The sequence below is a fragment of the Alosa alosa genome, chromosome 5 (genome assembly GCF_017589495.1).
Source record: "Alosa alosa isolate M-15738 ecotype Scorff River chromosome 5, AALO_Geno_1.1, whole genome shotgun sequence".
NCBI classification, from domain to species: domain Eukaryota; kingdom Metazoa; phylum Chordata; class Actinopteri; order Clupeiformes; family Clupeidae; genus Alosa; species Alosa alosa.
In genome coordinates this window covers 23,646,595-23,673,040 of record NC_063193.1, presented here as the reverse complement: position 1 = coordinate 23,673,040, position 26,446 = coordinate 23,646,595, and the positions used below count along the sequence as shown (strand labels likewise).

The window sequence follows — 26,446 nt, the reverse complement described above, 5'->3', positions numbered from 1 at the left end:
CAGCCATGCAGAACAGTGAAACACTGCAAAGTCGCTTATCTCTAAATACAGTCACACACAGATATACACAGGGACAGTAGAGATATACAGTCATTACATAGAATCATACTTTTAGTGTCAAAGTGACCCACTAATGAGAAATGCAGAACATTAAAACACATGAATATTGGACATAATGCAGAACATTAAACTACATATTGGAATATTGGACATAATGTTCTATTCCACTTTCTCTCAAGATGTATTTGATCTTGTATTCAGTTATTTGGCCTATTTAAATGGATAAATGTTGTCACTGAAGTTTGGCATCATTGTTTGCACCTAAATCAACACTCAAATCAAAGGTAAGAGTTGTCTGAGGGAATCTGAAGATATTACAGATCAGCATGTTTACAGTAGAGACCTGCAAAAACACACATGTCCAAGAAAAGATCACCATACTCTATTTTGAGAGGATGAAATTAGTGAAATCTCAAAACTAAAGCAGCATTCTGAAGCAACACATACAGCCAGGTCAGAAAACTCAGTCGCAGGTCATGATTCTGACCCCGAAAAGCACTCAAGAAGTTAAACAGTGGACTCTCTCCCTTCGCTACATGAAGGGTACCATTATTTTTGTCAATGCCATTTTCATTTGTTTTATTCTGAAAATAATCCGTTGAATTAATTGAAAGTCGAATTACAGTAACATTAAACGGAATAAACAATGATGAAAGTTGAAATTACTTTGGTCAGTTTCAAATTATTTTAAAGAAATATTGAGGGTTTTTCTTTTTCATGGAAGGGTACCAACAATTTCAGCCACAACTGAATATAAAACTGCATGTGTATATAGAATATATATATATATATATAATAAAAAATAAAAGTGTGACAATGTGAGCAACCAAGAGACAAGAGATAATGACTTCCATGGATACTGGTAAAAAGTGGCATCATCTTTATTGTGTGTCTAATAGCAAATTCTACAGCTCTTTTTGGGGAGAGGCATATCACGCCAGGACAAATTGAAATGGAAAAAAAATAAAACTAAAAAGAAAAGAAAACAACAAAACAAAAAACAAACAAAACAAAACAAAAACACAAAAGTTCACACTGCCCATAAACCCGACTGGACGCGTTTGTGCTGCTGCCACCAGTATAAAAACACACACACGTATACATACATGTACACACACGCATTCTGAGACTGGAGGGAGTGGAGGGTTGGAGGTAGCCCAGAGTTGACCGACACACATACACACACATATCGGATTTAAAAGACACCAGTTTCACAACACATGCGCACACACACACACACACACACACACACACACACACACACACACACATCGGAACATACAAACTAGACAAAATCTGAGGATACAGGTCACCATGTAACATTACAGAAATGAACCAGGTTATATTTACACGGAATTTGCCGTACACCAAAATCATTCATCAATCAGAACTGCATCGGGAAACATGGCTGTATCTCTCTCTCCCACACACACACACACACACGCGCACACAAGCATGCACGCACACACACAGCCTGCAGGGCGGTGTGGGGGGGGGGAAAAAGAAGAAAAAAAATAATAAAGCACACACACGCACACAAGGAGGGCTTCCGTCTTGAGCAAACATAAAATTGGCCCTTGAATGATTAAAAAAATAAAATACCAAAAAAGAAAACAAATCCACCCACCAGGAGGGGAGGGGCAGGAGTGCAACAGTCAATCTACCTCCTGCCAAAAAGACATTAGAAAAAAAGAAAGAGAGAGAGAAAGAAAGAAAGAGAGAGAGAGAGAGGGAGAGAGAGAGAGGGATGGAGAGAGAGATGAGAATAATGAAAGAGGGAGAGAGGAACGTCTCGACCGTCCAGAGGGTTCAGGGTTAGTTCTGTCCGAGGAGGTGTAGCGCACTGAGGAGAGATGAAGAGAGAGGTGTTACAAGCCTGGAGAGCGCCATCCCATCACACAACAAAGCACACCCAGCAATCCAGTATCATCCACACAAGCAGAGGGAATTAAAAAAACATGGACTCAATGACCTTTGAGGCGCTGGGCAAGGACTGCACCTTCATACACACCTGTTCTGTAGCAGATACTGTGCGTTCTGGATCTGGTCCTGCGTGCCGGTGATGGTGATGATGCGATCGTCGGAGCCAGGGAGAGGCTCATCAATCTTGATAGATGCGCCTGACTCGTGGCGGATCTGTTTGATGCGTTGGCCTCCTTTACCGATGATGGAGCCAGCAAGCTACACACACACACAATTAGCTTCTTTGGCAAATAGTGTGAAAAAATTGGATTTGCCTTAACTCATCAATCGCACCATCATGTCATCTATATATTAGATACTTCTCCGAACAGAGTTTACATCAAACTTTTTTTGTCAATTTGTAATTACTCAAGTGTAACTGCTTGTATAAACTTTTAATACTATTGTCTCTCGTGATTTTAAAGTTACCTTAACAACCTTGAACCCACAATTTTCACAACTCCTCTCATGATATGGAGTATCCATTTTGTATTTGCACAACACAGCTGATGGAGGCACACCAACTAATCTCTTATACCAAATTCTCATGAAAGCATTTCAAAATTTGCAAATGAGTTGGATGGAAAGCTCAGAGTCATCTTTACAATAACAAGCCCACTATGGTGTCGAGTCCCGTCCTAATAGTGAGAAATGCCACTATGAGCATGTAGTGAGTCACATGCTTATTCACTCACATCCTTGGGGATTGTCACTTGTGTGGTAACGACTGGGCCTCCCATCTCACTGTAGGAACTTCTTCCACCACCTGTAACACAATCATGCTCATGAGGATCCTCCAAAGGGATACATAGGTCATGCATGTCCCACCTCTAGAGACTATAACAATTAACTCAGACAAAAAAAAAAAAAAAAAAAAAAAAAAAACACAAACACACACACCTATACAATCAAAATATTCATTAGCAGTACATTAGCCATCTAAGTGTTTTTACTTACCACCAGACTGATAGGGATCCCAAGAAGAATTGTTGTCTACAAGAGAAATGGAGGCAGATTAACAGCACACAGAGACAATCAATTCATAATCCAACACATTTCCTAGGAAATTCGAACACAAATATACACAGACAAACGTAAGTTTCAAGATATGACAAGGTACTCACTGTAGCCCCGATCATTCTGCAAGAAGAACCAGAAAGATGACCATTAGTGAGACCACACACACACGATTCAGTAGGGACTCCACTCATTCACTCGCTAAGATAGGTGATCTGTGGTCAACAATGCAGTCAAGCAACAAGAGATGAGGACCTCAGTACACCTGGCTACTTCTGTGCACCTGGCCACCTCGCTCATTCACACACACACACACACACACACACACACACTCACCATACTGTCGCCACCATAACGATCAGCTGGACGCCCCCTTCTGTCGCTCCTGAAAATAGAGCAGATAAAAGTAAAATAAACAAAAATAAAAGGCATTAGGAAATCACTCATTCTACTTTGCGAGAGAGGGAGAGAGAATGAAACCAACAATGAAAGAGCGACAACAAATGGAACACTCTATGCAGGTGCTGGGCCAAAAAGCACACACTCGTCCTCAGCGTTGTGGCTAAGATCACACCATCCTCACCTCACAATTTATCGTCTTCCTTATGCCATCACCTAATACTGTGCCTACACCCCTATACCTCACCTCTGACAACCTACACCAACCCAATCTCACAGATTGTATAATGTCTCCTGACCCATGTCTACCACAGCCCCACTTCCCCCAGCGCTATCAGTTGAAACTTGACCCTACTCTAAAGCTCACCACTCCCGCCCTATGTCTTGGGAAGGACTTACTTCGGTCGGTCGTCGTGGTTTCCACGAGGAGAGTCGTAGGAATAGTGGTCATCTCTGCAAACACACACACATGGAATGAGCCAATCACACACACAGACACACACACACACACACACACACACACAAACAAACATGCACGCACACATACACAAAAAGACAGGCACACACATGGCTTATGGACAGGACACATTTGTGCAACTGAAACATGGCGGATACTTCATGATCTCACAGACAAACAGGTGGAAAAGAACATGGCCAAACGAGAGGAACAGAGGAGAGAAGAGGAGAAGAGAGGAACAGAGGAGAGGAGGAGAAGAGCAGAAGAGAGGAGCAGAGAAGAGGAGTGGAACAGACGAGAGGAACAGAAGAGAGGAGCAGAGGAGAGGAACAGAACAGACGAGAGGAACAGAAGAGAGGAGCAGAGGAGAGGAACAGAAGAGAGGAGCAGAGAAGGAAAGTAACAGAAGGAGAGGAACAGAAGAGGAGAGGAGCAGAAGAGGAGAGGAACAGAAGAGGAGAGGAACAGAAGAGAGCAGCAGAGGAGGAGGGGAAGAGGAGAGGAACAGAAGAGAGAAACAGAAGGAGAGGAGCAGAAGAGGAGAGGAACAGAAGAGGAGAGAGGAACAGAAGAGGAGAGGAACAGAAGAGGAGAGGAGCAGAAGAGGAGAGGAGCAGAAGAGGAGAGGAACAGAAGAGGAGAGGAACAGAAGAGAGGAGCAGAGGAGGAGGGGAAGAGGAGAGGAACAGAAGAGAGAAACAGAAGGAGAGGAACAGAAGAGGAGAGGAACAGAAGAGAGGAGCAGAGGAGGAGGGGAAGAGGAGAGGAACAGAAGAGAGAAACAGAAGGAGAGGAGCAGAAGAGGAGAGGAGCAGAAAGGGCTCGTGGGACCAAGGAGAGGAGCTACTAAAAGACACGAGAGACACCAAGAGGGCAGTGAAGAGGGTGGGTGTGAATGAAAGAGGTAGGAGGCAGGTGAGAAGAGGAAGCTCATCAGAGGCAGGCTTACCCTCTTCTATGGTGCGGGGGGCCCATGTGCCCACTGCGGCCTCGCCCGCCCCCTCGGCCACCGCGCCCCGGAGGCATGGGTGGCGGTCCACGCCGCGGACTCATATCATCGTAATCTCTGCGGGACGGGGGCATGGAATGACCTCCACGGCCGCCAGGGGGCATGCGGTCGAAACCACCACCCCCACGACCACCCCTGGAGGGAAAGCCGCTGCCGCCGCCACCGCCGCCTCCGCCTCCTCCTCCACCCATGGGCCGACGGCCTCCTCCGCTGCGCTCCTCAAACGGCATGGTGAAGCCGCCGTAGTCATAGGACTCGTCATAGAAGTTTGGGTCATACGGCTGAGCTCGGCCCTTTATGGGAGCCTAGAGAGAGGAACAGAACTGGGTTTAATGTGGAAGATATTCATTGCAAGTGCCCATTGATGATGACTATAAACTGCACATGACTGATAATTGTAACTTAAAACATTATGCATGTCCATACTGACCAACGATAAGGAAAGTCTCTCGGGAATATTCTTCAGGTTTAATGGCTGTTAATGTCTGTAATTTGATGGATTCTGATTGGCTATCAGCCATCATTAACAAAATCGCTCCGAAAGTGATCCTCAATTAGTCATTGTCGTTGTGATGTGAATATTGCGTTCCTAGAGCGATACTGAAAAACTCAGTGGCAGTGTGGATGAGAACCACGTGTAGTGCGCATTGGGCATGTAGCCCATGTGAGTGTGTGTTACCTCAGCAATGAGCTCCAGCATGATGCGGATGCACTCCACCACACGCTCAGCTTTCCCACCCACCAGCACCACACGGTCGCTGGACTGGGGACAACACTCCTGGAACAGCTTAATGGTGGTCTGTGTGCTCTGCACACGTAAACAAATAAACAGACACATCGTAGTGTTAATTTTGTCACCTATTTTTAATTTAGTCTTAGTCTTGTGACGAAATGTCCTTTTTAGTCTTTGTCATATTTAGTCATTCAAATATCATTTTTGTTAGTCAAGTTTTAGTTGACTAAAAGTCTCGTCAATTTAGTCTAGTTTTAGTCAAAAGAAAACTAAAGGTATCTTAGTCAGTTTTAGTCTTTTTTTTTTTATAACAAATTATTTCTGATTACCATTTGAGTCAAATAGTGTTTCACACATCTCAATTTTCCAACAATATTGTGTGTCCACAGGGCTACTCGTCTGTTATAATTACTCATTCTGATTTTTTGTCAGTCAGTATGTTTACATGCACAGGTAAGTCGAGCTACAGTTATAGCTCGGCTGGGATTTGACCATAGACAGTAAAAGATTTGACTGGACCACTGTCATATTCGTAGACCAGTGTTTCTCAAAGTGTGGTCCGGGGATCACTGGTGGTCCGCAAGCTATCCCAAGTAGTCCGCGAGCAGACGTGGTAAAATATAATATAGATGAGTTGTTTGCAATATTGAACCAACTTGTATGTAAAAACAGTTCTGCAACACTGTCTATGTAAGATATGCCAGTTTGCCAGCAAGGTGGTTCAGTGAGTAGGCCTATTGTGTAGACTAATTATAGGCTACTGTTGAAGTAGGTCTAATCTTTTTTTTTTTTTTTAGCTAGGGTTAGTTAAGTGGTCCTGAAACTGAAAAAAGTTTGAGAAACACCGTCATAGGCCAAAGTATTAATGTTTTACTCCGCCTAAGCTAGATGGCGATATGCGTAAACACAACACATTCCCAAACAGACTCTCCATCTTAGCCATAGCTAACTTGCTAGCGAACTTTCCATATTAGCTTACTGGCTAGCAAACTTTGCATTATCAGTCTAACTAGTTAAATAGTTGACATTACACGATGAACATTTTCGTATGGACATTCTGGGGGATGTTAATTTGTATGAGAGAAGCTTCAACTTCTGGGTATGTAGCATTGTGGCATAAAGCTTAGGTAGTTAGCTTGCTAACTCTGGCAGAAATCTCCAATGTTCTTGTTCCATGTAGTTTAGGTGTTGCCACCACAGGGTTGCAGCAACAGCACGTGGAGACTAGCCTACAGGAAAGCTGTTAGCGTATGAACTAATTCGAATATTTTGAAAACATAACAGCTAGATATTCTGTCTTCTCATTTTGTAGGCGAAAATTTTATCTTAGTTTTTTTTAGAGATTTTATCTTAGTTTTATTTCATGCAAAACATTTTAGTCTCTTTCTTTTTTAGATCAACAATAATGCATCTTAAGATAGTCTTAGTCAGTGTTTCCAGGACATTACTGCCGTCTCGTCTTAGTCATGAAAAAAGGTCGTTGGTGAACATATTTCCTCTCGTCTCGTCTGCCGAAATTAACACTAACACATCGGAAGTCATACAAACAAGTTTGCCTTATTAAATATTCACCTGGCTTTCCTCTGTTCCATCTGTGTACCTCTACCTCTTAGCTATTTACCTCACACCCCCTCTACCTTCAATTCTCTAACCATCCACAGGACAATCAGCTGCCCCCCCCCCGCCCCCTATATATATATATATATATATATATATATATATATATATATATATATATATATATATATATTTTTTTTTTTTTTTTTTTTTTTTTTTTTTTTTAAATTCGGCTAGCTCACCTCTCTGAGCTCTTTAATCTTGGCTCCCTTCACCCCGATGATGCTTCCTGCCAGGCTCTGGTGGATCAGCAGCCGCAGCTCACAGTCAAAGTCCATGCCCTTATGGTGCTGGTACTGCAACAACCCAGCACAGCAGACTTAGCCAGGCGGCACACGGTCAAAACAGAGTCATGGTGCAAAGCAACAACAAAACAGAACAGAACAACAAAAACCTGTTGGCCTACCTCTTCCAGCGTGGGGATAATCTTCAGCAGGATCTCGCCTACGGTTGGGATGTCTGCACTGATGCTCAGGATGCTAGAGATGGACAGAGCAGAAAAAGAGGAAGAAAGACAGAAAGAGAGAGATGGATGGATGGATGGATGGAGACAGGGAAGGATGGAGATAAACAGAGGGAGAGGTTCAGTGCTGGCACCAAACTGCATGTGAACAGGTGTTACAGTCACAGAAACAGAGGGGAGCCACACAGGATTTATGGATGACTAATACGAGTGGGAGCAGGGAGAGGAAGTCAGGGGGAGGGAGGAGGGGGTGGCTCTGCACTGCTAGTGTGTGACTGAATTACATCAGAGGGAGTCTGCACGACTCTCCCACTTACATTGGAGTGATTACTACAACATGACAAGATGCTTCTAGGAGAAAGTGGGTATAATCCAAACCCTGCATGACTGAGCACACGAGTGAGTTTGCACGAGAGAGGGACACATACCGCTCGGGCCCGCTGCTGTCTGGAACTGACACACTGGCATTGTACTGTAGGGGCAAGGCAACGGAGATGTCAATCATGTGTCAACCATGTAGGTTGTCCAATTGGGGAGGCAGGGCATCGTGATGTGTGGTGCCAGGAGGGGGGATGCCCAAGAGATAAATAAGCCAGAGAGGAGTGGGGGAGGAATGAGCAGAGAGAGAGCAGAGAGGGGGAGGGGACACAGTGAGATCAACTAGGATTCAAGTCCTTCTGATGCACATGTAATTGAGGAGAAACTACCAGCAGAAAGTGCACGGGGATGAGGTCCAGACTCCATTGGCTATAGACACTCAACCATGACATGTGCTTTGTTGGGTTTGGTACAATGTGTGTGTGCGCACATGTTTGTTTGTTTGTGTGTGTGTACACTCACATCTGTGCGAAGGGCTTTGATGTTTTTCCCTCCCTTTCCAATCACAGCTCCGGCATTCTGCGAACGTACACAGAACTTGATTTCAGACACACAACTTCTACAATATAAAAAGTAGTAAGTAGTAAATTCTAACCACCAATTCCAGATGCACACTCTCTGTTGACTCTGGAGAGTGGGTGTGTAAGTGTTTAATGGAGACACATAGACACTGATCTACCTTGCTCTGCAGCAGTATCCGCAGTTCCACTGTGTCTTCTGAGTTTCTGGGGCGCTTGGTGGACTGCTGCTCCTCAGCATCTTCTGCTTGACGTTTACCTAGCAAATTACATTTTCAATAATAATTTTTAGTATATTCTTTATCTTCTACTGTCCTTATTGCTTAGTTGTGTTTTTATATTATATACTTCAATTACTTTTTCTGCTGTTAAAGAATGTGTATGTGTTGTCTGTATGCTGCTGAGACCTTGAATTTCCCCTGGGGATCAATAAAATATCTATCTATCTATCCATCTATCTATCTAATAAGTCCGAGCTCTGTCCTTTGTACTCTTTAACAAAATATGACTTTCCAAACATCTTTTTTTCCCAGCAGTATGTTGACACTGAGGTTAAACTACACATCCCTTATCTATGTGTATATACAAGATACACACCATTTCTGTTCTCTGTGTTGCTAGCAGTAGTCTCCTCCTCTTGCGCCTCACCCTCCATGGGATCATTCTCCGCCTCCATGGTCAATGCTCAAGAGTGTGCTAGGAGAGGTAGGCAAAGAAGTTAAGCGAGACAGTGGATAGGAAAAACTAGACTGTTGCTGTTCAACCCACTACAATGTAGCCATGTTACAAAACAATAACAGTAGGCTACTTACCACTGACAAACGTGCAGGTGAGGTCTGGACACAATACAGACTCAAGCTGAGGTATCCCTTTGTGTGATGACCAGAGCAAAGGGATCTGCATGAGGAGAATGAAGAGGTAGCTTAGATTGCTCATGAAGACAATACAAAGGCAGATGAACAGTTCCTCAAGACAGTAGTTTTTTCAAGACGAGCGAGACAATAGAGTGCCTGACCTAGACCCTAGGCTAACTAATGATCTGTGGTGCTGACTAGGTGCATATCTAAATTAGTGTAACAGCGCAAAAGGAAGTGAAATGTACAGTTGCTGATACCGCTTGGAGGTCGATAATCAAACCAAGAGATCGATAACAAAAAAAACTAAAATGTGTTGAAGTAATTTAATTAACATCCAACTCCACGATACTAACGACAAAAGCTAGGCAAACAAACTTCCGTCAGTATCATATTCAATATATCTAATTAGTGACTACACCGATAACCTTTTGCTTTCAAAACTGCAACCTTGCACAACATCAGAAATTCGCGGTTACCTTGCGTGTAAAGACGAGTTTCACTTTAACAATCAATGTAACGTTAATGTATAGTGGAGAACAAACGTTAGCACGCTAACTATCGATAGCTAACGTTGGCTTTTACCAAAAGCAAAAGCAAGAAAGGAAAACATCTGAAATCAATGTAGGAATACGTAAATATACTGTCAGTATTTCACCAAGTTAGTTGAAATATCCTGCTGCAAGTCACAAGTCACGCATATAAAATCACTCAGGAAATGATCAGTGTTTACCATTTGGATGATTAACAATGGAGTATGCAGCCAGCTAACTAGCCAGGCTAGTTCTCATGTATTAGCAAAACTGGCTAGCTAACGTTACATGCTTGGTCGGCACTGTGAAGCGCGTCTTATCGCCACCTTTTGTAATCGACGTAATTCGGTGAGGGATGATTCATTGCATTTCCATCGACATTAACTTCGATTTCAAAACGAGAAACTTAGGTCATTTTACAACCAACATTAGCCACCTTGCAAACCTTGCTAGAATGGTCAATTGGGCTAACGTTAACTAGCTAACGCTATCTCGCTTGCAAACGGAAATGAAAATGCGCCGGTCTTCTGACAACACGATGCAAATTGAAATCAAATATATATGTTTTTTAATGTTGTGTAATTCTCCTTTATTTTGGCCAATGTTTTTTCGTGAGCATTGAGTTTACAGATCATTTGAAAACATAGAACAAGCTATTCGATACATACCTGTCCGTAAACTCGCAGTTCCTACCAGTCTAACGTGAACTGAGAGGCCCACACAGCGGGATTATTGTTGTACCAATGAACAGACGTCCCTCCATCAGTGTAAACCTCTGATTGGTGGGATCTGCATTGGCGTTAGTAATGCATCTGTTTTCATTGGTTCAACACTGTGACTCATACTACTTCCTCCGTCCACTTGTATCATATAGTTTGGTTGAGAGTAGGGAGGCTTTACTTCGTGTTTTGGTTTTCATGTAAACTTTGCTTGGAAGGGATTAGTCCTACTTCACCAATTACTTGCAGTTGGCATGTATCTGAGCGTAAGTGATTAAAATGTATAATTCAGTTGAATATATCGGTCAAATCCGAGAAAACTAACTGACAGCACCTTCTGTGGCCTTTTGATGGCCATCGACTTTGGCGCCATGTCTTGGGACGTGCTGATGCAGAAGCTGTCGTAGGTAGACTCCACGAACTGTCTCGAGCTATGGGCTACTTGTTTAAACAGTGGGCTAGGCCTAGTTTACTTTCTCATTTTCTCACTCCGTATTATTTACTTTCGGTAAGGGTTTCTTCAAAATGTTGTTAAATTGTGAGTGTGTGTGTGCGTTGATAGCTTGTTAAATATTTAATGAACTTAATGGCCAATATTGCGGTGGGAGCATTGGATTTTGTTTTCCCGAGGGTTGACCTGACCTAACCATTTCCCCCTCTCTCTTTAGGTAGATATGAAATGTGTACCTATGTTAACTGTATGTGTCAGTGAGACTTCATGTCTGGAATAGAGAAGCACTAGGATGGCCCCTGATGCAGTGCAGACTGTGGGCTCATGGCTGCGAAGCCACTGGCATGTATGTGTGCCTGAGGGCTGGCTGCAGGCATGTGTGGAGTGGCTGCAGCAAGAGGCGGGTGGCCGACCTCTGACCCTACCACAACTGCAGCAGCTGGTGCTTGAGCAGTGGTTGCAGACGGACCTACGTAGCCTGGGCATGTCGTCACTGCCTGCTGCTGTGAGCGAGGCGGAAAAGACACATCTGCAGGGAAGCCTCTGCGTGCAGCTGGACTCGCTGCTGGACGTCAGCCAGCCGGCATACACCCAGCTCCAGCGTCTCCGAGGGAGCGAACGCGACAACGACCTGATTGGGGCTGCCACCCAGGTGACGCAGCGGCCGTGGGAGGCGGCCCCCTCGCGGATGCTGATGCTGCAGCTGACGGACGGCGTGCAGAGTGTGGAGGCCATGGAGTACAGGCCTGTGCCGCAGCTAAACACCCGCTTGCCCGCGGGCACCAAGCTGCTCCTGCGTGGGCCCATAACATGCAGGTTGGGCGTTCTGCTGCTGGGGCCTCAGAACGTTCAGGTGCTTGGTGGAGAGGTGGAGGAACTCCTGCACACCAACACGCAGGTAAGGAAAGGCAGAAGAAGTTCTGACATTGTGTGATTACATAACGGGTCGGCAGAGTGTTGTAGTAGGTGCTGGACATGCTCATACCATCCTAAAGGGGGTAATGTAAGATGTCATATACTTTGTTAGATGTTGGATGTTGTGGTGATGTACAGGAGTCCCTCTAAACAATTCTTTAGGGGCTGTAATTTGTCTTGAGGGTTATGGTTGATTGCTTTCCCCTGTCTCCCTTAAGGCCCATGTGTTATGCCGAGCTCTGGGTCTGCCTGAGGAGGAGCCAGCGGAAGAGGAGGCTGAGGGGGTCCCCCCGGAGAGGGCCGAGGAGGCTGCGCCAGGAGCAGTGGAGGATCTGGATGACCTGGAGCTGATGGCCAGTCTGGAGGCTGTGGAGGAGAGCAGCCTGGACAGTGGCTACAGGAGCGCCAGCATGGTGTCCAGAGCCCCGAGCCGGCCGTCCCCTCAGCAGCACTTCCCTCTGGAGGACTCCGCCTGGGGGAGCCCTAGCTACGCGCCCGAGGAGGACTTCCCAGATGATGACATTCCCCTGGAGGAGCTGGACAGTGTGCTCTCCCAGCATATGTCACAGGAGATGGGACAGGGTGACGTCCTCCCCCATCCAGAGCCCACCTCCACCATCTCCCCACAGATTTCTGTGCCAAGGCCGTTGGCATACACCCGCAGCCCTGAACGGGAATACTCCCCACATCCTGCTGCATCTGAGCGTGCTCAGCAGAGGAGACATAGAGGGTCTGACACCGTGTCAGAGGTAGAGCATGCTGTCGTGGCACGGGACAGCCCCCCCTTCTCGTACCTGTTGAACCTGGAATTGGGCGTACCCAGGGAGATCCGTGTCCATGCCTTCGTGGTAACGCTGAAAGGCAACATGCGCAGCGCCGGAGGCTCCTGGAGCCTGGACGTGTGCCTCTCCGACGGCTCGGCCTATGTGGACGCCGAGCTGGGGGACGGCGTGCTGGCGGAGCTGATCGGCTTCTCAGCGGCAGAGGCACGTGCCCTGAGACGAAACCCCGAGGGGCAGGCACAGGTCACCGCGGGCATTCAGAGGTGCCAGCGGGCACTCGTGGACATGTGTGGCATCATGACGCTGCGGACAGAGCCCCAGCGGGCACGCCCCCTGGTGCTTGAGGTGAGGTCGGCCACCCAGAGCGACTGTCTTGCCCTGCAGCAGCGAGTAGAGCTCAGGAGAGCTCAGTGCTAGCAGAGCAAAAGTGTGCTGACGGGCTGAAATGTTTGCTTATCACCTAATGTTAATTACAAGGAGATATGTCTCAAACCACTCCACCTACGCCATAAAGATGTCAAACCTGTTGATGAAAAGCATATCCTGTCCCGAGAACTGAATGGTGGATGATATATAGTCATGTGACACTACAGGACTAGCCTGAACTTCAACTTGCTACATGGGGTTACACATTGATGGGCTGTTTATTAGTTGCAATGCAGCAAGTAGTCTTTTGAGGTCAAGTGTCTACAGTTTCTTGGATAATTGTTTGGATCTGAATCTATTGTATTTTTTAAATGTATTAAACAGTTCATGAAGTTTTTGCAGTTGTATCAAACTAATGTCTCAAAAGGTTGTGTCTCAAGCAATCACCTCCACAGTCAAATGTAAGATCCTTAGCCTACATAGCCTACTTATATAAAGAAGCCAGAATTACCTGTATGTAATATTTCGATCTTGACAGTTATTTATAGGAAAAGTATGTGTGTTTAACTTTTAATGACTTCAGAAACTTCAGGTCCTTGAAATCCTTGAAAATTTGTGAATTTTAAAAAATTATTTCAAGACCCTGGAAAGTTTTTGGTCAATGGACATAGGTCACTAACGTGCTTGAATGTATAGTTAAGATCAAAATTGTTTTCTCCCTTTTATAAAATCACCCAAAACCCTGAAAATGACCAAAGCCAATTTGTTTCTAGCATCATCTCCACAGCATGGGGGCAATGAGCTTAATCGATGTAGACCAGACAAAATGATCATCAAGAAAATAACACTCAAGCAAAATTGGCAATGTGTCCTGAATCATCTGCTTGAACATCAGCAAAAGCTAACTAACACGAACTGAATTAGTGGCACATTGATAATAATCAATCCACATTTTATAAGCCTGTGTAAGGGTCCTTAAAGGAGGGACAATGACCTAGAAAGTCCTTGAAAGAGGGAACCCTGCTTAAGTTTAAACATTATGTAATTCATTTATTTTAAAATAACGCTAAGAAAAAAGCAGTACACAAAGGCAAGGGATGAGCTGGATTCTACAGTTGGAGGGTAATTATTCCTCCTATCTGTGCAAATTAATATAAGCTGGGTTAGTACATTTTGATGGCCTATAAAAAGGTTTTTCGTTACCAAGGTCACACAAGAAACATTTCATAATGGGTAAAAGCAAAGAGCTCTCCCAAGACATTTGCAACCTTATTGTTGCAAAACATATCAATGGAACTGGTTACAGATGCATTTAAAAACTTCAGAATCATCCAGTAAGCAGGTTTGGAGCCATTATCTGCAAGTGAAAGGAATATCACTGCATCATCATCTGGCCATGCACAGGATCTCCTCGCAAGATTTCTTACCAGGAAGTCAAAAGGATAGTCAGAAGAGTAGCCCAAGAGCCAAGGACCACTCAGAGAAAGCTCCAGAAAGACTTGCAGGCAGCAGGTACGATTTTTACAGAGAAAATCATAACCACCAGGGTCTCTATGCACGCTCACCCCGCATGACTCTATTACTGAAGAAAAACATGTCGAAGGTTGTTGAAAGTTTAGCCTACTACACAACATTTGGAAAAGCCTAGAAATATTGACAGAATGTATTCTGGTCAGGTGAGAGCAAAATGTAACTTTTTAGATGTCATACTACACACCATATTTGGAGGAGAAATGGCAGTGAGGTTTGGAGGTGGAGGCATCATGGTGTGGGGCTGTTTTTCATCTACTGTCAGACTTCATACTCATTTTGTTCCAGGAAAATCTTGCCATCCACCAGGATGAGGATGAGACATGGTTAGACCTTCCAGCAGGACAATGATCCATGGCATCCAGCAAAGGAAACTCAATTGGTTTCAGAGAAAGGAAATCAAGGCCCTGACTTAAATCCAATTGAACAGTTTTGGAAGTTATCCCTGGAAAGGAACCCCTGGAATCTTCAACATTAAAAGACTATCTGTTTAAAAGAATGGGCCAAAATCAAACCTGAATACTGCGACTGATTAGTTTCATCATTTGTCATTACAAATAAAGGTTTTTCCACAAAGTATAAAAATGTCAGTATGTTCAATGGCCTACTTTTTTCCTGTGTCATACTACTTTTACGCATAACTTTACGGACTTTAATGTTTGGATTTTTTTATATGGGTGGATTATCTGAGTTAATACTAATGTCTGGTGAAATTGTCATGCAAATAGGTCTATATGTTACAGTAACAGTGTACAATGTATGTTCAATACTTATTTTCCCCGCTGTTCTTTTCCATCTAGTGTATTACTTTATATTTTCCAGAAGGTGGCGCCAGGGGGATGTATTAAAATGTCGACCTGTTTCCAGATGTGACATGAGATATTAGGATGCTGACGTGCAAAGCAAGCTGTCCGTTCTATCTTTGAGAATGGCGGGAGAAAGCAAAGGGTAAGACGATCTCCCCATCCAATCTCAAGCTTCTCTATACCGGTGATACGGGGTGGGCAGCTCCGCTATCAGTTCCTTAATATCAACATGGTCAATTTCACCTGCTTTTAAACATGGGTTACTTTGGATGTTTCACACAAAAGTAACTATTCCGTACGACTGAGCTCCAGTTACTTATTGTCGGGAAAACAAGACCTCTCTCATATATTACCACATCAACATTGCCAAGGACTGTGGTCCCTAATGTTCTTCGATTCAGTGTATCATCTCATGCGTCAAAGCGCACGTCACAAGTTGGAGTGGGTGGGCTTCACAGGAAGGGTGCCAATGAGAGACAGCGTGTCTGTGTGTGGCCAGCTGACAGACAGATGAGGAGTGACTGAGTCACCCTCAGGTAGAGGTATTCCGACAGTGCAAGCGCGAGAGCATCCTCCAAGCTCGGTGTCTGTCTCGTGTCATTCAGCTCTGCTTTCCATTCGCCACAAGGTCAGATCTCTGACTGTAGGCATATGACGCCCAGTCTGAGAATCCCCCTGTACAACCTGAACAAATCATGTCTGAGTCCTCCGATTTCCTACTCGCGAGGTGGATGGGTTTTCGCTGACGACGATAATCAATAGCACGCGCTTATCCAGTGCTCCGCCAGCGCGCACCCCCTCCCACCCCTCATCCTCTCCCAGCAGCACGCACTTCTCTCGCGCAGAACAACCAAGGCACTTCTTGAGGAAGGACCGTCTGATCGTTGCTCAGCGGACAGGAGTGAAGAACTCACTGGGGCAAGGATACGTCTTTACGAGCTGTATTCAGGGGCTTTGCTCTCTCAATAAACAGGGGGAAACAAGCAGGGGAGGATAAAATAAAGAGTGTGTGTAAATCCATGCAGACAGGCTTGTAGACTACCTGTAAGGAGTGAAAGTGTTTAACTGTGTCCTGGAGGAAAGAAGACGCAGTGGTTTCTGTACTAGGCTACCATCCTTGCGCAGGGTCACACAGAGCTCTCGCAGACTACACCACAGCCCGGTGAAGGGTCCGTGATGAAAGTCTTGTGGGGGCGTTTCGGCATGGCACATTGGGGTTTTTGGTGGATCTTGTTGGGGCTGTGGAGGCCCGGTACGGCGTGCCCCACGTTTTGCACTTGCACGAGCACACGGATCTCCTGTTCTGACCAGGGGCATTGGATAACAGGTTTTCCCCATCTCCAAACGGAGGCTGACATGGACAACATCACTGACATGTAAGTGTGTGTTTGTGAATTAGACAGACAGTAGCCTGAGAGATGCGCATTCCTTGGAAATAAACGTCACCTGAAAACCACGTAAGGTCTCCTTCACCTAAAAGACTGGAGAAGATGTAGGCTATTGAGAACAAATCTGTCGATTCGATACTGGATTTGAGTAAAATATATTGTGCCTTGCTTTGTTTTCATGGCTTCCAAGGCAGATCTGCGATGAGTCATCCCTCGGTTTTTTTTTTATAATGAAAACCCATGTTTAGCCCTTAGATCATTACAAAACACTCTAGCGTAAACTATGCTGTTGTTCTGAAAATAAGCCGTTCAGTAAACAACAAAAGTCCTTACTGGGAGGCCTTACGTGCACACGCTCGTAATTATCCTCCATCGAATATCGACTGCAATCGCATTCATTCTAGCGCACCTCACGCGTAACCTGAAGGGGGGACACGAGGCTGTCACTAGTGACTGAGTGTCTCTCTCGGTAAAACTGGAGTGAAACAATCTTGGTTATGGGCTACTTTGAGGGTGATGGTGGAAACATACAATTTTGTGGGGTGATTGAAGTGTCTACCCACTGTTTTAAATTAAACTAACCCCACCTAAATGAGCTCATAAAGTTGCACAAGTATAGGCCTATTTTGATTCAATAACACTGTCCAAATAAACTGCTCCATTTGTGCATCATGATTACCACAGGCCCAAACAAAACCTACTGCTGGAACGAGACCTCGCATTGAACGTATACAGCCCAATACACCAATTAGTTTCGAGCTTATGTCTAAAATGTAGCGTACAATCTATGTTGTCATTACTAAATGTTTTCTCCAGACAAAAAAAAACGTAACCAGCTTTAACCCGAGATCTGACAGTAAATAAGTTGATATAATCTGTTTTTTCTTTGTCTGAGACTTTGAAGTGCATTTTCTTTGTATTGCATTGATGCGATCTGGGAAAACCTTTCACATGGTGCAATTTTACCAACTTATTATTCTGATACCATAGCAACATGCAAGATTTTGGGAGGATTGTATCCAGGATTTTGCTAGGGGACAGTTTGTAAAATTTCACCAGAGAGGGTTGAAAAGGAGCAAAAATCAAGGATTTTTGAGTGCACCATGTGAAGGGTTTTCCTAGATCGCATCACAATAAAGAAATAATATAGAATAGGGATACGATTCAAATAGCCCAAATACTGTGCTTCTCATAGACTCTGCAAGGAATAAAGCATTAAAGGTGAAGAAAAGATGCCCCAGTGGACAGCGGTCTCATCATCATTTAGACTACCAATTCGATATCTTTGCTTAATGTGACACGGCATTATTGTCTGTCAGGAAATGTTATTAGGCTGCATTAGCCAACTGGCATTACCGTATCAGGTGGCAGCTGATTCAAAGTTCAACATTTCGGCAGGACATTGCCAGGACTGGCGTAGGCCATTCGCAGTAGTTACTAGAAATGGGTATTGTTATTATAGCTGTGTGTGTGTGTGTGTGTGTGTGTGTGTGTGTGTGTGTGTGTGTGTGTGTGTGTGAGTGCAGGGATGGATTACTGCACGGGCCTACCGGGCCCAGGCCCAGGGGCCCAAGGGGTCAGGGGGCCCTGAAGCCCAAGCCTTTGCATGGAATCATTGCCTCAATATCAACAAATCAGGATGTAGGCAATGAATCTGATTGAATTTAGTATTGGCCATCCCCAAAATCCCCAGAATCCCCAGAATACAGGAAATCACATCAAACAAATTAAAAAATTTCTGGGGGAGGACCCCCAAACCCCCCCTCCCACATATACGACAATAAGTGGGGGGCCCTTAATACATCTGGGCCCAGGGGCCCGAAAGTTCATAATCCGCCCATGTGTGAGTGTTATGAATCTTACTACAGAAAATAATACTTACGACTCCTTATCTAGAGTATACAGGCTGCAGTATGTGCTTATCTGCAACAATTAAGAAAAGACAATTCATACGATTCTCTGTGAAGTTTTAGTTTTTAAGAAGATAATTAATTAGCATAATTCATAGACCTATGTATATAACATTATTCAGGCATTTCAGAAAAATATATCAATTTTAAAAAGTAGCCTATATAGCCTATACTATATGGTTTTGCTCTCCACTATCCTCTTTAAGGTTTGTGCATTATGTGTGGTATCCACCAGAACTATATTTTGTCATTTGGATCTTATTTTATGGTTATGGCTTATGGTATTTGGCAGACACTTTTGTTCAAAGCAGTCGGCTAGGCCTATATGAATAGATTACTTAAAATAATAGTTTCAATAAAGTCGAAAAGCCTACATTATGCATAATAATAACAACAACAATAATAAGAATAATAAGAATAATAAGAATAATAAGAATAATAATAATAATAACAAAATCACATATCAACAATGAAAATAATAAGTTTACATATTAACAAAAACCATACACATACAAACCATAACTTTGTACTAGGTGCAAGGTGAGCATGAGTCTTTAAACACTTCTTGAAAGTCCCAATACTAACACAAGAACACAGAACACTAGATAACTCATTCCATCAACTAGGAACCACTGAGGAAAAGACTCTTGGTTTTGACTCTTAGTGTTAATGGATGGTGGACACAGCAGACGCTCATTATGAGGACTGCACTGGGCGAGAGGGGACATTAATTTAGAGAGTTGAATTTGAATCATGGAATTCAAATAGCAAGGTGCAGATCCAGTAATAAGTGTCCAATGAAGGAATGAAGGATCTCAATTTAATTCTGGCAGCTATAGGAGGAAGCCAATGAATATAGCCTAACAAACAGAGGAGTTATATGTGCCTTCTTTGGCTGATGAAGAGACCAGAGCTGCTGCAGCATTCTGAATCATCTCTGGTCTCACTACACAAACAGGTTGGCCAGCCAAAAATGAATTGCAATAGTCCAGTTAGGAAAGAACCATGGCCTGCACAATAATCTTAAGCAACATGTGTTGATTTGGGCTGATTTCAAAATCTACAGACATGCACTTTAATGGCAAAGATATGTGTTTTTAAATACATACAATGTCCTACAATTCTGAAATGATGTCTTCATCTGACAGATACCTTGCCAATCAAAGCAGCTTATTTGCCATCCATGCCAAAGACCTGGACCTGTACCACAACCTCAGAAACCTGTGAGTACATTTACCCAAACTCATTACATTGCTTCATTAACTCCTTATAATATTTATTCTTTACCATTCTACATTCCTTTTTATTATTTTTTTTGTTTGCTCATCCCCTTTGGAAAACCTTTACTGCAATTATGCTTCTATCTACTTTACTTTATTTTAAAATGACCTCATATTGTTCATCCTTATTTTATTGATATTCATTAGTTCATCATTGCTATCTCTCTTGCTTATGATGACTCACACATTTACAGCCATAATACCATTCACATTGTTATCATTGACACACTATTGTGACATCCAGTAAACATGTCCTTAATTTTTACTTACTTAAAACACATCATTAATCAGTGTGCTGTGTTTTATCTGTGTGTGTGTGTGTGTGTGTGTGTGTGTGTGTGTGTGTGTGTGTGTGTGTGTGTGTTGTGCATCAGCGAGAGATAGAGAGAGAGAGAGAGAGAGAGAGAGATACATGGCCAATAAAGTATATTCTATTTCAACAGGACGGTAATTAACAGCAAGCTGATGAATGTGTCCAGTCTGGCTTTCCGGAACAACCCGAAACTACAGCATTTGTAAGCACACACCTTCATGTAGGACACCACACACTACACACATACCTATGTCTCTGCTTGTAATAACATCTGTACACATTGCACATGTTCACTCTCTGAATAGTCCTGATGTTGATGAATTTTTCCATAATGTTTCCCTTCTCTTTTGAACCCTGTACAGTCACCTGTGACACGATTTGAGACTACATGCTAGGCAGTATCCACACATATGTTCACAGTTTAGATCAATCTAGCAGATTCTGCCATTTATTGTGTGTGTGTGTGTGTGTGTGTGTGTGTGTGTGTGTGTGTGTGTGTGTGTGTGTGTGTGTGTGTGTGTGTGTGTGTGTGTGTGTGTGTGGATACATGTGGATAACTTTTTGTGTGTGTTTTTTGTGTGTTTGTTTGTATATAGTACAGTATAATATAATACAGCTGATACCAACACTGGTGACTAAATATGGGCATGTGTCCTGTCTTGCAGGAACTTCAAAGACAACAACCTATCCACTATGTCCTGGAGGACACTGCACAATCTCAATATCTCCAGCCTGTAAGCTGAGATGGACGAATGGATGTGTGTGTGTGTGTGTGTGTGTGTGTGTGTGCGCGTGTGTGTGTGCGTGTGTGTGGATACATGTGGATAACTTTTGCCATTTATGAGCTGTGTTAGAGTATTGTGAAAATATATACATGCATGTTATCATCATTTGTTTGGCAGCGCTGAGGTTTTAGACTAATGTGGAAGTATGAATGTGTTTGAAAGTGTGTGTGTGAAATTAAGTTTAGATTTGAATTGAATTCATTTTAGTCTTGTAATTATCCAAAGAAAAATTATGAGTTGTCCAGACATCATGTAGGATATCATAAAAAATACAGTTCCATCGGGAATCAACACTGTGAAACTGTAGTTTATGATCATACTGGCATGGCATTAGTCGTAATGTAATATTAATAATCCACGGCATACATTAGGCTAGAAAATGCATGTGGCATAATCAAATATCTATGGGCCCGTTAGATGGAGAGATAACAGTGACTAAGTGAATTGTGAACATAAATGATTTCTCTCTGCAGAGGACAGTGACTGTGTCTTTGAGATAAAGTAATTAATACCTTAAGAATGTGAGCACATGCAGGAGAGGGTCTATATGTGTGGCTGCATTTATGCTGGTGTGTATAACCCTCTGTGTGTGTGTGTGTGTGTGCGCGTGTGTGTGTGTGTGTCTGTGTGTGTCTGTGAGTGTGTGTGTGCACGTGTGTGTGTGTGTCTGTGTTTTGCGTGTGTGTGTGTGTGTGTGTGCGTGCGTGTGCATGTGTGTGTGTGTGTGTATGTCTGTACGTGTGTGTGTGTCTGTGAGTGTGTGTGTGCGCGCGTGTGTGTGTGTCTGTGTCTGTGTTTGTGCGTGTGTGTGTGTGTGTGCGTGCGTGCTGCGTGCGTGTGCGTGCGTGTGCGTGTGTGTGCGTGTGTGTGTGTGTGCATGTGTGTTTGTGTGTGTGTGTGTGTGTGCGTGCGTGTGCATGTGTGTGTATGTGTGTGCATGTGTGTGTGTGTGTGTGTGTGTGTGCGTGTCTGTAGTGTGCTGGCAGGTAACCCACTGCAGTGTTCGTGTGAAAACCTGTGGCTGGGAGAGGAGCCTGATCTGCACTGTGTGGGTGAAGACGGACAGAAGAGAATCCTCAGCGCAAACACTGTCCCTGACTGTGGTAATACTCACACCCTTAACACACACACACACACACACACACACACACACACACACACACACATTTTATTAGGAATACTGAACTAATGCAGTTTAACATGCCAGTCCTGCAATATATTGTAACTTCATGAAGGTTACCATAGTATTTATTTATTTAGAGAGCTGTTGATTTAACTGTGTGCTCATTTTGGAGGCTGAAGTTTGAGGGAACATATATTGTGTTGTACCTTACAAGTGTTATTTACCTTACAACTATTATTTTGAACACTGCATTTCAGCATGGGTAGGTTCAAATACACAAGCACCTTTGTTTAATTCGTTCAGTTTTACAGTGACACCACAAGTGTGACAAAGCAGAGCTGATTAATTTAAACTAGTGATCTGATCTGACGCTCTCACTCACAAACACAGGGAGAGAGAGAGAGAGAGAGAGAGAGAGAGAGAGAGAGAGAGAGAGAGAGAATATGGCTGAGTGACTTTACTGCTGTCAGCAGCGGATTGACACGGGAGATAAGATATCTGTCAGCACACTCCTCTCCCCCATCTCTTCATGTCCTGCTACGTCTTCTCTTCTCCTCCCCTCACCACCTATCTCTCTCTCTCTCTCTCTCTCTGTCTCTCTCTCTCTCTCTCTCATTCTTTTCTCCTTTTCCTTCCCTTCTGTCGCGCTTACTCACACATATCTCCTCAACGAGAAAGTGTTCATCTGATTTGAAACTCATTTCTTAGGAGTTTTAGTTTGCACCTGAGAATTAATGAATTAATGAATTGCCTTGAGTGTATAATGACATTTATATATATATATATATATATATATATATATATATATATATATATATATATATATATATATATATATAGATAGATAGATAGATAGATAGATAGAGAGTGTGAGGGTGTGTGTGTGCTCTGGTGAGAGAGTGTGATGGTGTGTGTGTGTTCTGATGAGAGAGTGTGAGGGTGTGTGTGTGTGTGTGTGTGTTCTGATGACAGCCTGTTTGCTGTGTGCAGTGGCCCCCACTGCACTGCTGAGTCCCACCAACATGACGGTGGAGGAGGGCTCCAACATCACACTTGTCTGCAAAACCTCAGGGAGGCCACGGCCAGATATCATCTGGGCTTTAAGTCCGGAGATTACTGACCATAAGGTACAAGACACACACACAAACACACACACGCACACACGCACACACGCACGCACACGCCGCCATTACCTGCCAACACACACACACACACACCGCAGCACACACACACGCACACACGCACACACGCACACACGCACACACGCACACACGCACACACGCACACACGCACACACGCACACACGCACACACGCACACACGCACACACGCACACACGCACACACGCACACACGCACACACGCACACACGCACACACGCACACACGCACACACGCACACACACACACACACACACACACACACACACACACACACACACACACACACACACACACACACACACACACACACACACACACACACACACACACACACACACACACACACACACACACACACACACACACACACACACACACACACACACACACACACACACACACACACACACACACACACACACACACACACACACACACACACACACACACACACACACACACACACACACACACACACACACACACACACACACACACACACACACACACACACACACACACACACACACACACACACACACACACACACACACACACACACACACACACACACACACACACACACACACACACACACACACACACACACACACACACACACACACACACACACACACACACACACACACACACACACACACACACACACACACACACACACACACACACACACACACACACACACACACACACACACACACACACACACACACACACACACACACACACACACACACACACACACACACACACACACACACACACACACACACACACACACACACACACACACACACACACACACACACACACACACACACACACACACACACACACACACACACACACACACACACACACACACACACACACACACACACACACACACACACACACACACACACACACACACACACACACACACACACACACACACACACACACACACACACACACACACACACACACTCTACCTGCTCCCCTTCTTTTATCCACTGGACATTCCAGACATCGCTCACACCTGGATTTGAACAGTCCAGCCAGGCTGCATGCTGCAGTCTAAAATGTATACTCATATCACATCACCCACCATTGCGATGCTCTGTATTAGGGGTTTTATGGTTTAGAAAATGTATACTATAGAGATGATAGCATATGCTTTGCAAGTATTTGGAATAATGTAGTAAGCTGCAGATAATGTGTTTTGTTTTACAACTGAACTAGACTAAAACTAGACTAGGTGCTTGTTTTCTTCACTCACATTCACAGGTGCAGTGTCGGAGCCCTCATATTATGGTGAGTCACTTTCTATCTTTGCTATGCTCCACATCACCTGTAGCTAGTCTGTTTTTCCCAGGTTTATGTGAATGTTCGTAACCTGTTCTCATCTCTCTTCTGTGTCTTTCCTTTCTCCTCTCTCCTGGAATTGCACACAGAAATTGGTACAGAGTCCCCCACAGGTATGGATCACACAGAGCTACACACAAATACATAAACATATGCAGACACATTCACAAGCACTCACAGACTGTAGGTGTACATAAGGATTGAATGATTCTAATGGCATGTGTGTATGTGTATGGCGTATGTGTGTGTGTTGTGTTTTTGTTTTCAGGTGAAACAACAATGGAACAACGCGAGGACAGAGTTGTGAGTGATCATTACCCTGTTTCTGGACCCATTTAAACACTACATAAGTGGTTCATAAAAGCACACTTAGCGTCTGCTAAATTAATCTATGTAAATGTAAATGCACAGTGCTAGGCCAGCCTATTGCAGAGCCATCTTCTATTTACTCTGCTTTAAATTGCTGTTTTCAGAACTCAGACATGCAAACTCAGACAAGCAAACTCAGGCATGCAAATCTCTCCCACGCACTCCTGACCACAGCCATAGAAGCATAGATTCTCATTGGAGTAAAGGTTGTAGAAACCCATGAGGTTCTATATTGTCGTGGATCTGTGTTGATGTGCGGGTGTGTGTGTGTGTTTCAGGTGTATGTGGTGGTGGGCATCGCCGTGATAACATTCGTACTGATTGTGCTGATGCTTGTCTTCCTGAAGTTCGGACGCAACTCAAAGTTTGGAATCAAAGGTAAGTTGCCTTTGCATTGCTTTTGTCTTTTGTAGAATGGAGTCTCATTATTCATGGCTCTGAGTAGGCTTCGTGATTGGCTAGAAGAAAGGCTGATAGAAGTGGGAGTAGGAATGCTCACTAGTCACTAACCAAAGATGCTTTTACCTTCTGACATAATAGAATAACTCTTTCATATACACAGTGGGTGAAAGAATACACAGACCAGGACAGAAGGGCTTTATAGGTGCAATATGTTGTTTATGTTGCCAATAAAGACATGAAAAGACAGTGTTTTTCAAAATCTGGCTAATGTTTATGTGTCCTGTTTGTATATTGTAGTTAATTTTAAAATGTTTTAAACTTGAAACAATATAGTTGTTTCCTTTATTATTTAATTACATCTTACACTTTAAGATCTAGAAGGGAACAACAAGCTACACATTGCACCTTTAAAGTTTATGTCAGCAAGCAGTTAGCAATTTTAAAAAAGTTGGGGAAGAGTGGGAGACAGAGAGAGAGAGAGAGAGAGAGAGAGAATATTTGCTGCAGTTGTATATTTTCAAGACATAATCATTTTTCTTCACTGTCATGATAGATATTTTCATAAATAACTATAATTACATAACGCAGTAATATAAAAATAAATTTCTGGACCTGCAATGTGGAGGCAGAAGTTCTTCTGTAGACTGGAGACATTGGTCTTTCCTTTGCAGGTAGATAGATAGATAGATACTTTATTGATCCTCAAGGGGAAATTCAAGGTGTGTGTGTGTGTGCGTGTGTGTGTGTGTGTGTGTGTGTGTGTGTGTGTGTGTGTGTG

The 26,446-nt window shown here is 43.7% G+C and overlaps 3 protein-coding genes across 10 annotated transcripts in view; 2 read left to right on the top strand and 1 right to left on the bottom strand.

The window, feature by feature from the left end:
• Positions 1–917: 917 nt before the first annotated feature.
• hnrnpk (heterogeneous nuclear ribonucleoprotein K) lies at positions 918–10,756 on the bottom strand. Of its 2 annotated transcripts, XM_048243586.1 has the most exons (17): positions 10,669–10,756; positions 9,426–9,510; positions 9,211–9,309; positions 8,775–8,872; positions 8,558–8,614; positions 8,146–8,189; positions 7,661–7,733; positions 7,437–7,550; positions 5,584–5,712; positions 4,845–5,209; positions 3,838–3,891; positions 3,376–3,424; positions 3,147–3,162; positions 2,980–3,015; positions 2,718–2,788; positions 2,072–2,241; positions 918–1,903 (listed from the first exon to the last, which is right to left on the bottom strand). In XM_048243586.1, exons 3-17 carry the CDS (start codon positions 9,287–9,289, stop codon positions 1,876–1,878), a joined length of 1,383 nt encoding a protein of 460 aa, XP_048099543.1. In that variant the 5' UTR covers positions 9,290–9,309; positions 9,426–9,510; positions 10,669–10,756; the 3' UTR covers positions 918–1,875. The 2 variants fall into 2 exon arrangements, with proteins under 2 accessions (XP_048099543.1, XP_048099544.1); XM_048243587.1 differs by lacking the exon at positions 3,838–3,891.
• On the top strand, positions 10,026–13,630 carry rmi1 (RMI1, RecQ mediated genome instability 1, homolog (S. cerevisiae)). Of its 7 annotated transcripts, none has more exons than XM_048243584.1 (3): positions 10,026–10,348; positions 11,388–12,068; positions 12,304–13,630. In XM_048243584.1, the coding sequence occupies exons 2-3, from the start codon at positions 11,463–11,465 to the stop codon at positions 13,282–13,284; spliced, it is 1,587 nt and encodes a 528-aa protein (XP_048099541.1). In that variant the 5' UTR covers positions 10,026–10,348; positions 11,388–11,462; the 3' UTR covers positions 13,285–13,630. The 7 variants fall into 7 exon arrangements, with proteins under 7 accessions (XP_048099541.1, XP_048099542.1, XP_048099538.1 ...); XM_048243585.1 differs by lacking the exon at positions 10,026–10,348 and adding an exon at positions 10,867–10,985 and having other exon boundaries at positions 11,392–12,068; XM_048243581.1 differs by lacking the exon at positions 10,026–10,348 and adding an exon at positions 10,867–10,985.
• A 2,478-nt stretch (positions 13,631–16,108) lies between these two features.
• ntrk2a (neurotrophic tyrosine kinase, receptor, type 2a) overlaps positions 16,109–26,446 on the top strand; it is a 34,502-nt gene continuing 24,164 nt past the window's right edge. The window contains exons 1-11 of the mRNA XM_048244523.1: positions 16,109–16,945; positions 20,016–20,090; positions 20,591–20,662; positions 21,126–21,194; positions 22,221–22,348; positions 23,359–23,495; positions 24,559–24,616; positions 24,820–24,846; positions 24,987–25,010; positions 25,166–25,200; positions 25,545–25,644. Coding sequence (XP_048100480.1) covers positions 16,746–16,945; positions 20,016–20,090; positions 20,591–20,662; positions 21,126–21,194; positions 22,221–22,348; positions 23,359–23,495; positions 24,559–24,616; positions 24,820–24,846; positions 24,987–25,010; positions 25,166–25,200; positions 25,545–25,644 — 925 coding nt within the window. The 5' untranslated portion in view covers positions 16,109–16,745. The remainder of the gene's footprint in view (positions 16,946–20,015; positions 20,091–20,590; positions 20,663–21,125; positions 21,195–22,220; positions 22,349–23,358; positions 23,496–24,558; positions 24,617–24,819; positions 24,847–24,986; positions 25,011–25,165; positions 25,201–25,544; positions 25,645–26,446) is intronic.